This window comes from Lactuca serriola, chromosome 7 (assembly GCF_051521515.1).
Source record: "Lactuca serriola cultivar US96UC23 chromosome 7, Lser_US96UC23_V15, whole genome shotgun sequence".
In the NCBI taxonomy this organism is placed as follows: Eukaryota; Viridiplantae; Streptophyta; class Magnoliopsida; order Asterales; family Asteraceae; genus Lactuca; species Lactuca serriola.
This window is the reverse complement of record NC_136414.1, coordinates 124,589,688-124,605,754: the sequence shown is the minus strand read 5'-3', so window position 1 is coordinate 124,605,754 and position 16,067 is coordinate 124,589,688. Positions and strand designations below refer to the sequence as shown.

General features: G+C 34.0%; 1 protein-coding gene and 1 non-coding gene across 2 annotated transcripts; one reads left to right on the top strand and one right to left on the bottom strand.

Annotated features, from left to right (window-relative positions):
• The first annotated feature begins 500 nt into the window (after positions 1-500).
• Positions 501-2,157, top strand: LOC145063546 (Hypoxia-responsive family protein). Its single transcript, XM_079011142.1, has 3 exons — positions 501-730; positions 825-915; positions 1,821-2,157. The coding sequence occupies exons 1-3, from the start codon at positions 655-657 to the stop codon at positions 1,948-1,950; spliced, it is 297 nt and encodes a 98-aa protein (XP_078867268.1). The 5' UTR covers positions 501-654; the 3' UTR covers positions 1,951-2,157.
• Positions 2,158-15,754: 13,597 nt separating this feature from the next.
• LOC145065088 (small nucleolar RNA R71) lies at positions 15,755-15,861 on the bottom strand. Its single transcript, XR_013688240.1, has one exon. It is a non-coding gene; the product is annotated as a small nucleolar RNA R71 (small nucleolar RNA).
• Positions 15,862-16,067: the final 206 nt, after the last annotated feature.

Sequence of the window (16,067 nt, the reverse complement as noted above, 5' to 3'; positions counted from 1 at the left end):
CAACTTATTGTTGCTTTTGGTTTTACAAAGCTAATATAAAAAGAGTCATATGAGCCTCCATGGGAGTTGGTATACCAGGTCAATTGATAAAACTACTACGCAACATGTTTTAATCAAAAAATTGCATCATGTTGTGATAAAACAAAGATCACGTTGATCATTTATGTTAAAAAATATTATATTAAAAAACTAAATTGCTCTAATATAAATATTAAATATTTTTATTTAATAAGTTTGGTTTAAAAACTCTAAAAATGAATCTAACTAACATTTTTATTAAAATTTCACCTAAGATAATGATACCTATTAATGTGGTATGTATTTAATTTATATTCCTCGCGTTTTAACAAAACACGAGTCATAATTTAGTAAGTTATAAAATATCGCTCTAAACATTTTCTAAGATATAATAAATAATTAATAAAATAAGTATAAAAATAAATAATAAAATGCTATAAAAATTAATTGTTTTTGTAAATATATACTATTGGAACGGTGGAAACACCCCTAAGTGAAAGTAAGCCTCCCTACCAAGTACCTACACCGTTCGTGGCTAGTACCATCACCTCCCTTTCTTCCCACCGCCCTCTTCCTCTTTATCTCCGTCGCGTTTCTCATATTTTCTCTACTTTCTGTCCAAAGAAACAACCAACGATGGGCGAATCAAACGCCAAGTCCAAGATTGATAGCACGAGGGAGTGGATTGTTGAGCATAAGCTTCGTTCCGTTGGTAATTTTTCGTTTTCTCTTTTATGCATTCCGATTTCGTTATATGGTTTCCGACATTTGATGAAATTTCGAATTTTTTTTGTGGATTCAATTAGGATGCTTGTGGTTGAGTGGGATTGTTGGATCAATCGCTTACAATTGGTCTCAGCCGGGCATGAAAACCAGCGTCAGGATCATTCACGCTAGGTATAGATCATTTTGATACTATAATTAATTCTTCCCCCCCTTTTTTCTGATTTGCTTTGATCTTGATGCCATAATGGTGGATATAAATTCTGATTTGATCTTCATTCCATTTCGTTTACATAAATGCAAATCAGGGTTGGTTATTGATTTCTCCGATTCCTAACTTTCTTTATAAATGTAAGGAGGAATAACCCCTAAATTCTTGTAGATTTTCTTCCACTTATTGAGCATCTATAACTAAAACATTCTAAGGAAATGCTGAATTTTCAAGTTAGTAGAAGAATATCCCAAACTTTGTTGATGAAATTAAACATAACCAAGAACAACTCCTTTACTTGATTAATCTGAGTTGAGGCATTGCAAAGAACCACACTTAATATCAAAGTTACAACATGGTGGGACGATTATGCAAAAGACGAAAATGCCCTTGTCCTCTTCAATGAAAATATCCCTACGCAGCATGCCCTATCAAGGGAGCAAAACTTCCAAATTTTGTCCAACCCAAAACAATGGGGGCAGGGGCTCGCTCTTGATATCTGGTCTATGAAAAAGATGCAAATGCCCCTGCCCTCATTGTCGAAAATAACCCTACAAATCTTGTCACACAAATAGGACGTATGATCTATTTCTTTTCCTTCTCCCACCCATTAAGTTCTGTTTGGATAAAATTTTGATTGGATAAATGCTGCCTAGAGTGTAGATTGACTGAATGAACCGTTTGAATATGACTAAATTACCATTTTACCCTCCTTCCAAGTTATTTATATATATAGTTGTTCTTTGAGCACTAGCTCAAAGAACAACTAGGACAAGAAGACTTTCCCCCTTAAGTCCCCAACTTTTACAAAATTGCCCTCATTTTGTTCCCAAATATTTTCTAAACATCAATTTTGTGGGTGAATTAGGTTGCATGCACAGGCTCTAACACTGGCGGCATTAGCTGGAGCTGCGGTGGTCGAGTACTATGATCACAAATCAGGGGCAAAATCGGAAAGATATGCCAAGTTCCTCGATTCCAACCCTCACAAAGATTAATCTTCATATGTTAGAATACTATTGAAATGTTTTGATTGGTTTTTTCATAATGGTAGTTTGCATTTAGCTTCTTGATAGCTTAGTGTTATCAAAGCTGCAAATTTTGCACGTATAGGAAAAACCCGACTTCCATCATGGATATTGTATCAACCCCCTTGGCTTTTTTATGGTCAAGACATATATGGATTATGGTTTTTGATTGTTTCATATACATAATATTATTGATGAATTATAGTTATTTATTTCTAAGGGTGGACTAGTTGACCAAAATGAGTTGATTCTTCTTCGTGCATATTCTTCTTCTCTGTTATTTGTTTTTTTTTTAACTATTTGTTAGGTTCAAGAAGAATCAACTGGTTGGATAAGTGTAGGGTGAGTTACATAGCCCTAAATATGGATACTTGAAAACTTAAAATCTTACATCATCATTATCATCATCATCTTGGTGCTTTGATGTTGAACACAAAGACCATTTACACCCTTTCATTTGTGATGTGATGATAATTAGGGTTTTTTGGCTTGATTTTTTCGTCTCACTCTGTATGTGTATTGTTGGTTTAATTGGTGTTTGATCACATGATATGTATATTAGTTTAGTTGATGCTCAATCACAAGAGATGAAAATGATGGAAGATTTAGGCTATGTTTGGCGCGCCACAGCTAGCTTATTTTTTGAGTTTTTTTATGTTGTCGTATTTGGTAAGCCAAAAAGTAGCTTATAAGCTAATTTATAAGCTAGCTTTTTGAAAAGCTATTTAAACTAGCTTTTTAAGAGCTTTTTAAAAATTTTCCAAATACACCCCCTAATTAATTATAGAAATATATATTCTTACATGTCCTTTTATGTAATTTTATATATTTCAGCTAGTTTTATCAAACGTTATTTTTTATCAGCTACCTTTTTAGCTATCAGCTAGTTTTTTATTTACCAGCTAGCTTTTTAGCTATTAGCTAGCTTTTCAGCTAACCAGCTTAGTACGCCAAACATAACCTTATTGTTAAGTTTTTGTTGGTTTCATCTGTTTTGGTGGATTTTAGTCAACCTTTGAAACGGTTTTGTTATTAGGTTTTGTTTTAGTAAACCTTTAAACTTCAAAGCCTCAATTTATTTATTTATTTTTATTTTTGGTATTCATGTTTTTGGGACTAGAGTGCAGTTGCAACTTTAAAAATATACTTGTAGATTTTATGTTTTTTCATTTAAATTTGAAATTAAATTTTCACAGATCACGTACAGGTGGTGTTTTATTGTAAAAGAAAAATAAAAAATGAGCAAACTACAGTCGTTTTCTTAATATTTGCCATTTTAAAGGTTTTAGCGTAAGCTTTCCATATCACAAGAGACAAGAAATGATGAAAACCACAAACAAATGTCATTATTTGTCACTGTCAAACGTTGAGGCAAATCAAATAGGACAATATATATCGATTAATTTCCCACTCCTATTGTAAACTTTACTATTAAGTGGTAGTTAAAAGGCGAAGCTAAAAGCTAAACAATATTTACTTAATTAATATCATTGATTCTTTTAAAGATGAAAGAAATATTTCGTTTTTCACTAAAATGTGTCATAGAAATGCAAAATGCCATAAGATTAATGCAAGGTTTGCTATCATGGTGTCAATGCAGTTCATAAAATCTTGGGACTTTAATATCATTCAAGTCGAAACGGAACCTTGTTCTTTAATTTGATTTGCTTAAAATGGCATCCATCAACGGCATCCATCAACACTCTTTTCACGAAATTATGATTATGACTGTTCCTTTCTTCATGAGGAAGATGTATTTAATATTTACTATAAACAATCTTCTACCACAATAAATGGGAAGGCTAGTAGGTCTTCATATTATCATATAAAAATTATAAACTAGATCATCTGAGCTGTGGCAAGGTTTGAACATTTGCAATATTTTAGATGTGTCAAGATTTTAACTTTGAACCATCAACCTCATGTATGGTATTTCACTCCTCAATTGCTAGAATCTCATCGAAGGGGGCATTGCAAAGATGACTATAATCATGATTAGATTCCAAGTTTATTTTAGGGATAACAATCTTGTTATATTAACGACTAATCTAATTAAGTTTGTTTAGTTTAAAATTTCCATAAACCATGCAAGTTGTAATCATCATCCAGAAACTCTATCCTAGAAAAAATATACTATGATCCTATACCATTCTAAAATTCGATATGTATGAGAAGTTATCAAAAAGCTTTGAGAATAGAGAAATTAAATATCCTCTTATTTTTTGTTCCTATAAATCCTCGTAACCAATTAAATGATAACATGTGGAACATTTAATACTCATTTAATTATATTTTAATATACTAATCTGACACATGTAATCATTTAAATAGATTTTTTTTGGAACCGACAAATATTATTAAAAAGAAACAAAACATACCCCTAGCAAGGTGCTAGGGGGGAAATACAAGGCTTTTGAGGAGAAAATTACATACAAAGAAAAGGATTAATACACCATTCGACCCAACAATAGTTACACTTGACTCTCCTGTGTTCTTTCCATGAGAAGACTATGGATTTAACCATATTTGCCACTATGGTAGGGGGGTTCGAGACTTCTTGAAAACCCGATCACACCTTGCTTTCCAAATGAGCCAAGCCGTTCCATAACATATGCTAATTAAGTTTTTCCGTTTATTTGGGCATGTTCCCCATTGTGAAAGGAATTGCAAAAGTTCACCAATTGACCCAAACTTTGTTCCAAGTAGCCCACACCAGATGAACACCCATTCCCAAACCTTGGCAGCCATTGGGCATCTTAGAATTACATGGTTGACGTCTTCATCTTCCGACTCGCAATAGGAACATATGGAGGTCCCAATTAGTACACCACGCTTAAGCAGGGCAGTAGCAGTGGGGATACGATCCATAGATGCCCGCCACATAAAACAGTTCACCTTTAGCGGGACTTCATGGATCCAATTTATTAGACATTCCCCTGTTGGTGTCGCAGTATCTCTCCCATCAATTTTTGATCTAAGGACGTCTACATGAAATACCTTATCGCTTGAAATATCACATATCCATTCATCTCTACGTGGATTCAATTGAATATTACGGACCATGTCGAAGAGTGTGTCAGCCTCTCTAAGTTGGGTCGTGAGGGTCGGACTTGATTTCCATTCCCAGTTGATCCCTCCTGGTTTGATACGATCACTTATTTTACACCGTTTTTTCCGTTCTGGCTTGTATAGCTCTGGGAAGGATTCCTTTAATGTTGTTTCGCCCAACCATCTGTCTTGCCAAAACATGGTGTCATCCCCGTTACCAATTTTTTTTTGAGATTATATCATTTATATCAATTCCAAGTTTCGCCGGTTCATCTTGGGCTCCGGCGATATTTTTCCATAATCCAGGTATTGTTTTTTTAGACATGAGGGCAGAAGGTTTATTGTGAAGATTATGGATCCCTTTTATGACATTGGACCATAATCCTGCTTTTTCGAATCTCAGCCTCCACCACCACTTCACAATTAGGGACAAATTGAGAGCTTTAAGCGAGCCTAATCCCAGAACTCCAACTTTTTTGGGGGCAGTAACTTTATCCCATGCCACCCAGTTGATGTGTTTTTTTTTTCTCATCTGTACCACCCCATAGGAACCGTCGCCTTATTTTTTCCAAAGTCTTGATGACACCTGCAGGAGCAACAAATAATGAAAAATAAAATGTTGGAAGGCTGCCAAGAACAGCTTTGGCTAGTGTTAGCCGACCCCCGAGCGATAAGGATTTCGATTTCCAAGTACTCAGTCTTGATTGTAATTTTTTCAATCACCGGTTTCCAATTCTTTGAGAGGCTCATGTTTGCCCCGACGGGAACCCCAAGATATGAGAATTGATAGGAAATAAAAAGTAGGAGGATATTTAATTTCTCTTTACAATATTATATATATATATATAGAGAGAGAGAGAGAGAGAGAGAGAGAGGATCGGGTGAGGACTTTTTTTTCGGTGAGACCTCATGAGGACACCTTAAAAAAATTGAAAACAAATTATAAAATCGAGCATAGTACTATATCGGAGAGAAAAAAAAATTGGAAAAAACTTTTTGGATCATTAAAATTGAAGCATGGATCATCTTTATGATCCATTTTTTTTTCAAATTTTTTTCTCGCCAATGTAGTACTATACTCGATTTTATGATTTGTATTTTTTTTCAATTTTTTTAAGGTATCATCACGAGTCCTCACCGAAAAAATAGTTCACATCAGAACCGGACCATATATATATATATATATATATATATATATATATATATATATATATATATATATATATATATATATATATATATATATATATATATATTAGAAGAGATTGGTACCTACTAAAACCGAAGTCATACATACTTCCAACAAGTCGAACACAAATACCTCAAAGGAAGAGATATTCAAACACCTTTTTTTCAATTTAATCAATAAACTACCTTTTAGAAGAAAATTATGTTTTATTTTAGAAAAGTGTAAAAAGACAGAATTGCAAAATTGATCCCTATGATTCGCAAAAAAACTATGGATATGGATAAGGTCCAAAAAGTTTTCAAGTTGGATAGAAAGTCCAAAATCAATAAAAATAAATTCAATTTTTTTACGGTGTCCTCACCGAAAAAATAGTCATCACCAAATATATATATATATATATATATATATATATATATATATATATATATATATATATATATATATATATAGAGAGAGAGAGAGAGAGAGAGATAGAAAGAGAGATAGGTTCAAATGTTTCTCACATTTATTATATGCTATAATGCACCAATAAGAATTTAGTAAAAGTTATATGTATATTAAATGATATCCATATGAAAACTAATTAAATTCTTTATTAATGTCAACACTCAACAATAATATTCTTTCAAATAAATTCGTATCTAGAAGAATGAGATGTATTCTAGTAGAATACACTCTCATTCTTCATATTCCATATAATTTTATTGTATTTTAAGTGAGTGTGTCATGAAACAAAAAACAAACACATACATAAAAATGTAGATGCGAATTCATTCTGAAATAATGTTATTGCTGACATTAATGACAAATTTAATTAGTTTCCATAAAAAGAAGATTATGATTATGGATATCATTTAATATACATTCAGTTATGGAAATCATTTAATATTTATCTTTATTTAATTAAATAATTATTTAATTTTATTAAATTCCTATTGGTGCATTATAGAACACAATAAATATAAGAAATATATTAACCTAGCTATATATATATATATATATATATATATATATATATATATACACTTCCATTAAGTCGAACACAAATACCTCAAAGAAAGAGATATTCAGACACCTTTTTTTTCAATTAATCAATAAACTACCTTTTGGAGGAAAATCATGTTTTATTTTAGAAAAGTGCAAAAAGACATACTTGCAAAATATATTTGTATTTTTTTTTCAATTTTATTTTATGATATCCTCACCAAAAAAATAGTCATCATCAGAACATATATATATATATATATATATATATATATATATATATATATATATATATATATATATATATATGTGTGTGTGTGTGTTTGGTATATACTAAAACCGAACTCATACATACTTCCATCAAGGCGAACACAAATACCTCAAAGGAAGAGATATTCAGACACCTTTTTTTTTAGTTTAATCAATAGGCTACCTTTCGGAGGAAAATCATGTTTTATTTTAGAAAAAGTGTAAAAAGACAGAAGTGCAAAATTGATCCCTGTTATTTGCAAAAAACTATGGATGAGATCCAAAAAGCTTTTAACTTGCATGGAAAATCCAAAATCAATAAATTTTGGTGGCTATGGTCCTAAAAAAAATGAAATGACTATTTTACCCTCTTACTTTCCCTTTTTGCATTTCTTTTGCTTTTTCTTATTATCCAAATAATTAAAAATAAATAATCGACCCACCCCATCTTTCTCTCTCTCACACACACACAGGCATGCACACTAAATAAACATAACAACACCATATTCATTTCATCATATTCTTAATTAGAAATTACAAAAATATTCATCATATTGTTAATCATAAATTACAAAAATCAAATAAGTCATCACCAATTTCGTAACCTTGAAAAGTAACACTAAATCCTAAAACAAAACCAAAACCTACTTTTACGAGATTATGACATTGTGATTAAATATGGATGTTGATGAGGTTGCCTGAGATGAATCATGTTGCCTATGAAAAAAACAGATAAAATTATTCATGCTTGCATCTGTAAAATGGTTGCAATTCTTGAAGAAACAGATAAAAGATTGAAACCCGGTTATCCATTATGAGATATCTTCTAGAAAATGGTTGTATTGTTGTAATTCTTGTTGTATTGTTGTAATTCTTGGAGATGGGGTGATAAGTATCTCCATGACAGTCTGAAGTCATGGCCTCGATGAACCGCTTAACTCTGAAGGCGACATGCTTAAATGCCCTACTGAAATTGAACAGTTGTATCTAAAACCCAAATAACTCTATGGTTCAACTTCAAACACCCCGCTGATCGAATAGTCGTGTGCTCCAAAATCCAAATCAATATGTCATACCACAAATTGTAACAATTTCCCATCAATTGAATTAAAACCCAAAATGTTAACCCATAACTAGCGAATTGACCTGCACAAACCCTAGATGAATCTAAAAAATGAAGAATTCTCACCTGCAAGATTGTATACCATGAACGACCTATATTAATCCTAGAGAGAACAGAGGGTAGAATAGAGTGATGGGATCCATGATCGGTTTCAAGATCCAAATAAAGAAGATGCGTTGATGAAGAGGAGCATTGAGATCGAGTGAAACAGTAGATGTACGTGATTTCCTTTTGAACATCATCAAGCTTGGTTTATTTGAGAGTTTCTATTCAACATCAATCTGGGTTTCTTTAAGAGCGATTCTTGGGTAATATAACGGGTTGGTGGGTTGTTGAAGGGGAAGGAGGTTTCATCGAAGGTGTGTGTCAGTGTTTATGAGATCGACTATGGGGTTCGATCGCTGAGAAAAGAACTGGGAATGTCGACGATGGATTTGGTATGTAAAATCTTAAAGATGAAATGGTATGGGTTAGGTCAGAGAGAGAAAGAGAGAGAGAGAGAGAGAAAGAAAGGGTAGGGTATGATGGATGGAATGAGGTGGCCTAATTTTTTTCTTTTTTCTTTTTAATTAATAAAATATGAAAATAAATACCAAATAATATAAAGAAAGAAATTATAAGGGAAAAACGACCCTTTCAACTCTTAGAGGGACCAAAAACCACATAAATTTCTTAATTTTGGGACTAAAATCATGGAAAACTTTTGATTTTGGACCTTCAATGCAATTTAGAAACTTTTTGGACTATATCTACAGTTTTTGCGAAACCACAAGGACCAATTTTTCACTTTTGTCTTGTAAAACTGATCTCATATAGTTGTTAAAATTATGTAGTGATGGTCCAAAAAATTTTGATGGTGCATTTGTGGTTCAGTTTTTAATATCTTGTGTGGTTTTGGTCCCTATGGTTGACATTATTTGTGGTTTTGGTCCACGCCCAATATGAAATGACGAATATGTATTTAAACAATTCTTTTTTAATTTCTTATTATTTTAATTAAAAAAACACCACCCATCCCACCCCTCTTGAGTCACACGCTTAACCCTCTCTCTACCTCTCTCTCTCTCTCTCTCTCTCTTTGTTAGGTTAAAAAACAACACTTTGATAAATGTTAAACGATCTAACCAGAGTAATGAATGCAAAATCAAATGAACAAGACACAATTAATTTACATGGTTCACACGATAAGGAAGATCAGCGATATCCACGGCGAACGCAAGAGAGAGAGGGAGAGAGGGGAGAGAGAGATAGAGAGAGAGAGAGATAGAAAGAGATTTATATTTCCTGCCGTAAAAGTATTTTTCATACAATACACTAGGGTTATAGTAAATGAGACTGTTTATCGAGAGGTTGACCTGATAATAATGGGCTTAGAAAACGCCATAGGCCGAAGTCAACGCTAACAAAACTAATGGGTTTTGAGGATCATTAAACATCACTAAAGGGATAACGGAAGCAATAATTTTAATCCTCCATAGGCCCAAAATTCGCATCTATAAACAACCTATCCCATGCAACTTGATTATGCAAGAATACATACCTTTTAGGGTTCTTAGAAACCCTTGTAGATCTTCTATTAATTAATGAGAGATAAGAGTCCTACGTAGAACTTCTCTTTCGTAGTTGCACCCAAAGAACTCAGATCAGCAACATTCAACAATAATCCAAGCAAAGAACGCCATGAGCGATGCTCTAAAAAACTAAATATGTTGGAACTGCATGCACCATGTCGTGACCACGACGTGACGTCGAGGTTTTGAGCGTTTCAAGAATGAGGAGGTAGGACCGAATTTTCTCTAGGGTTTTAAGTAAAAATCATCATCTAAATTCGTCCAAAGGCCTCTCTATTTATAGGGAATGATATAAAAGCCTGGAATATAATTATTTAGTCACCTAATAATTATCCATATATATCGTAATTATCTAACTACTTAAATTATCTTATTTTATCCTCTAGAACATTCCAGAACTTCTAGATTTCATTTAATTAATTAAAGACTATTAATTAATTAATAGATAAAGTCTCTATAATTTTTCATGTCATTTATTGCTTATTTCTATCCTTGTGTGTAACCTAAAAGGAACCTACTTACGGGATTTGTATTATTTGTCTCACTCCTTGTCTATTTAAGGAGATGTAAGTTTCATTGTTTACACACATATGAGTGCAACATTCTCTATCATATCAATACCAATAATCATTCAGTCAAAAAACTTTATTTATATCTTGAATACTTTGTTGAATATATATATATATATATATATATATATATATATATATATATATATATATATTCCGAGACAAGACTAATTTACCAAACTTGACTAGATCTTCATTAGCAGCAGACATTGATCTTAAGTTAATTCAAGGTTTGAGTTTTCAAACCTTCTTCGTGCATATCGTTTCTTGCTTTCACAATTGGTATTAGAGCCTAAGTGGTTATACTTTGAATCCATAAGAACAAATTATAGTTGACTGAAGATTACCTTGGTATCTTAATCATTTCTGTGTTTAGGATAAAAGTTCTTCTATATACCACTTCAACTCTAATATCTTAACTTCAATGGATGCTTCTAATCAAAATCAACAAGCGTGTTCAATGCAAATAGCAAATAGTGTGGGTTGCCCAATGCGTCCCCCATTGCTAGTTGTTGAAGAGTATGATCACTGGAAAGTTAGAACTGAGAGATTTTTTCTTGGTAAAGAAAAAAGTAAAGAGATATGGAGATCTGTAAAAGAAGTTCATCATGTTCCCGTAAGACACATGGTCATAGATGTTGTTGCTACACTCATGGGTCAAGAACAACTCCATCCAGCACCACTAACTGCATCTAATATTGAAAATCTTCATGCAGATCAGATTGCTTTCTTAGAAATCGTGTTTGGTGTTCCTCCTTCTCTCTTTACGCACATAAAATTATGCAAATCGGCCAAAGAGATTTGGGATACACGTCAAGACTTGTTTGAAGGGTCTAAGAACATGAAAGATAAGTGTTTCACATCAGTTGTAAATGACTTTGACACCTTCACTACAACTCCTGGTGAATTTGTAACCTCTGCATCAAATTGGTACATAATCATTGTGAACACAAAACGACAACACATGGTGTAGTACGAACTCCACCCGAGTACAATCTCAAGTTCATCAACAACCTTGGAAAAGGATGGGGAGATGTTAAATCCTATATTCATAGTAATAGATCTTTGAAGAAACTGAAGTTCTATCGGTTGTTTACGAACTTCAAGGTCATGAATCCAACGTTGCTCAAACGTTGAGATAACTCTCAGGAGGTCCTCTCGCTTTAGTAAGCTTTGTCAATCCACTGATTCTGAACCCATCTATTTTGGATCCTTTTGGAGTTATCCCACCTGTTCCACCTATTCAACCTACTCGACCCACTCAACTTGTTGCACCTATTCCTCCGATTCCAAACTATATGTACGATGTAGAACTTGATCCAGAAGCTGGTGATTCCAAACTTCGTTTCTAGAAAAAGCTTGCACTTCTATATATGAAGTACAGACATCCTTGGAATCCCAATCAAAAACCATCTCAGGATCGATTTCAAGCTCCTCATCACAATAATCCTCAACCTTACCCCAAACCCAATGAAAATCCACCTAAATATCAACCCAACATTCCAATTCACCCCTCGGAACCTCAAGAAGTTCCCAAATCAGTTAAACCCAAGATTGTGTGTCACAAATGTGGTCTCAAAAACCACTTTGAAAAGGACTGTTTAGCTAAAATTCCTCATAAACCAAAGCTAATAGATTCTTCCTATTATGCTCGTAAAGCATAAGAACTTGTTGAAAATGAAAAGGCTTTTGTTACCACGGTTTCAGGGAATGTTGATGGGTATTGGTCGTCCGGAGTTGTGGGTGAAGAATAATATGCAAGGAATTTATGTCTAGTGGCTAGACTATCAGTTGAATGTGATAAAGGTTTTGGTCTTCTGGTTCAGAAGATAATGATGACGATGTTGAGCCAAACTACTGCTACACAGCAACAAACGATCCACCTGGCCAAAGCATCATCCAGCAGGTAAATCCATGGTCACTGATAATAACTTTGATTTGACTATTTGTGAACCTTATCTAACTCAAATTCAATCAGATATGACAGTTATTCATATAGCCTATTGTGACAACCTGAAATTTATTCCGTCATTGTAACCCATTTCAGCTAATAAAATAATTGTTATTATTATTTTCATTAAAACATTTGGGTTAGGCAAATAAATTAATGTTTTTATTTTATTTCATAAGTGTTGAAACGAAATAAAAACACATGTAGCACCCTCGAATTTAATTGAGAAAAATTTTAGTTTATGACTAAGCCGAGTTACGACCATTTAATCGGGTAAAATTTTAAACTCCATTTAACGTCGGTATTGGGTAGATTCCCACCTAGCCACAAACTCAAACCCTATATAAGGGTTGAGTGGTCATCAACTTGAACTTTTACCACTCTAGTCACTCTCTCTCTACCCTCTCTCTTCAAGGCCCGATTCTTCCAAAAATCCGCAAGTTTTCGCCCCTAACTTGTAAGTTCTCTTACCCTAGATTGTACTAAAGCTCATTTCATGTCAATATAGCATTAAAATCATCCAAGAATATCAAAAACAAGAATTTTACGTCCCAAGAACCCTCTTAGGCCGTAAACCCCTAAAAGGGTGCCAAAAATGCCCCAAATCCCTTCCTTAGGCTTAGAGACTAGCTTAGAACTTAACCTTGAAGTGTCTTGGACCTTAAACATCAAGTTTGGAGGCTTGAATGAGGGTTTACAGCCCAAGAACATTCTTAGGCCGTAAACTCCCTCAAATTTTACAAAATGAGCCCTAAACCCCTTATTTAGCCTTGGACCTTAACTTAGAAACTTGTAGGAGTGAGCTTAGGACCACAAAAATGAAGGACAAGAGGTGTACAAGGGTTTATGATATTGCCATATTTATACTTATTTTTAGGCAATATTTAAGTACATTTTTATTAAAAAGTTGGTAATTTGTTTAGAATAATGGTACTTATGAGCTTAAATGTTATTTACAGTCAAAAAGAAGACATTTTGAAGAAAAGGGGACTGAAAGTGTTAAAGAAAGAAACTTTGGGAATTAAAAGAGTAAAAGTGAAGTAAATCTGGAAAAAGGTTATTCACGACGTGAGACTTAAAGGATTCACGACGTGAATCGTTGGTTCTAGAAAATATGTATGCGGGTGAAGGAATCCTTGACGGGCACGGTTATCTACAACTCACGACGTGAATTGCTTACTACTCACGACGTGAATTTATGGATATCAGCAACTATATAAATCCTTGACAATTACGAATAGAAGAAGCTTTTGGCAGAAGAAAGGAATTCCAGAAGACGATTTAGAACGAAAGAAAGGTTCTGGAAGAGATTTTTCAACACCAAAAGAAGTAAAGGTTTATATTTTAGAACATGTCTTTCATTAGTTTTAGCTGTTTTGATTTAGTTGCTATGATGAGCAGCTGAATCTATCTACTCTTGTTTAGCTAGATGAAGCTTTGAACTTATGAATAGTTATATACTTGTGGATTAAGTTCAGTTGGTAAAAATTGCTTGTGTTTGATTTGTTTAACCTAGCATGTTATTATTTGTTTATCTAATTGCTTGATTGCATGTTCTGTGTAGCTTAGTGACCATTAAACTGCATGAACCTGTTTACCTAATGATTTAGTGAACATTGAATTGTTAGAGCTAGGATTGACCAATCTTAGTTAGTAATTAGAATAAATAAGCTTAGTTGTGCTAGAGAACGTGTACTGTGACCATAATTGCGTTTATACAACAAATCTTACATAGCATATTTACATTCATAATTAGTTCTGTGTTTAATTATGTGTGAACATACATGGTTTGACATGATTTAGTTAATTATTGGTAAGATAGAACTAAATTACTAATACAACTAAAAACCAGCTTAATAATCCGTAATCATTAGCTAGCCATAAGGGAGAAGTGGATTCGAACTAAACAAGAGTGTGTGTTTTTAAATATTGAATTTGAATTTAAGTTCATCTGATCTTGTAAAATCAGATAAAACCCCTTTTAAACTTGTTAAAAATTAGGTTAATTTAATAGTAAGTAAATTAATTAGTAACACCGTTCCCTGTGATCGACACCCGACTTACCCAAGCTATACTGTAATCTGACTAGGTACACTTCCTATAAGTGCATAGTTAGTTAAGTTTGTTAGGTTATAAATATTAAAATTAGTGAGTACTTTTGTGCACATCAAGTTTTTGACGTCGTTGCCGGGGAACGGCTTTCAATTAATTTAGTTTATTTGATTATTCGTTATTTGTTTTTAGTTAGTTTTTTTTTATTATTTTAGTTTTATTTTCGTTGATATCATTTCACTTGCATAGATAGTATATTTTTTTTTGCCACAGAGTTCACGACGTGAGTTTTAATAAACTCACGACGTGAAAGCTGAGAGTTCAGTTTTTAATTTTTCTTATTTTAGTCCAGTTTTACGTGTTTAGTTTAGCAAGTTGCAGGAGTTCATGACCAGAAGTTCAAACACACACTTGGTGCCACCACTTGAAGACCCCGAGTCTGCACTTCACAAGAAAAAGACGCCCGTGCAAGGATTGAAGTCGGCTTTTTCAAGGAAGTCGGGAAAGAAGACAGGAGAGTCAGGTTCATCCGCGAGGCACAAGAGCAATCTTGAGCATTTGGATCATACACCCGTCCAGACCGAGTCCGAAAGCGATACCGAGCCAGAATTTGAAGAACACACAAGCAAACCCGAGAACGAGCCAAGGAACGAGATGGAAGCGATTGAAGAAATGTCCATGGGAGCTTATAAGAAGCGGATCCGAGAAGCTGTGGGTCCCGGTTTAGTCCAACCCGCAATGCCTGCCACTGCCACATTCGAGCTGAAGGGACACATATTGACTGCCCTGAAGGACATCCCATTTTTCGGGAAAGATCATGAGGATGCTTTTAAGCATCTAGATGAAGTCAATGACATTGCGGACTACTTCAATGTCCCAAATGTCAGCATGAACACAGTCTTGCTTAGGATGCTTCCCATCACTTTCAAAGGAGCTGCTAAGGAGTGGTTAAAAGCACTCCCACCGGGTACAATCACCACTTGGGCTCAAATGCGTGAGAAATTCTTGGACCAGTTTTGCCCGCCATCCAAGATAGCCAAACTCAAGAAGGCAATAGCCAACTTTGAGCAACAGCCAGGGGAGTCCCTATATGAAGCATGGGAGCGGTACAAGGGCTTACTCAGAAATTGCCCTCAGCATGATCTAAATGTGCAGCAAGAGATGTCAATCTTTTATGATGGGGTCAACGTGATGACAAGACAACTCCTTGATTCTCAAGGACCTTTGACAAAGAAATATCCAAGGGAGGTCAAGGAGCTAATTGATGAATTTGCGAAGCATTCTCGCGAATACCACAACCCGAGGCAAGAAGGAATCAAAGGCGGAGGAGGGTCCCAAACTGAAGAAATAG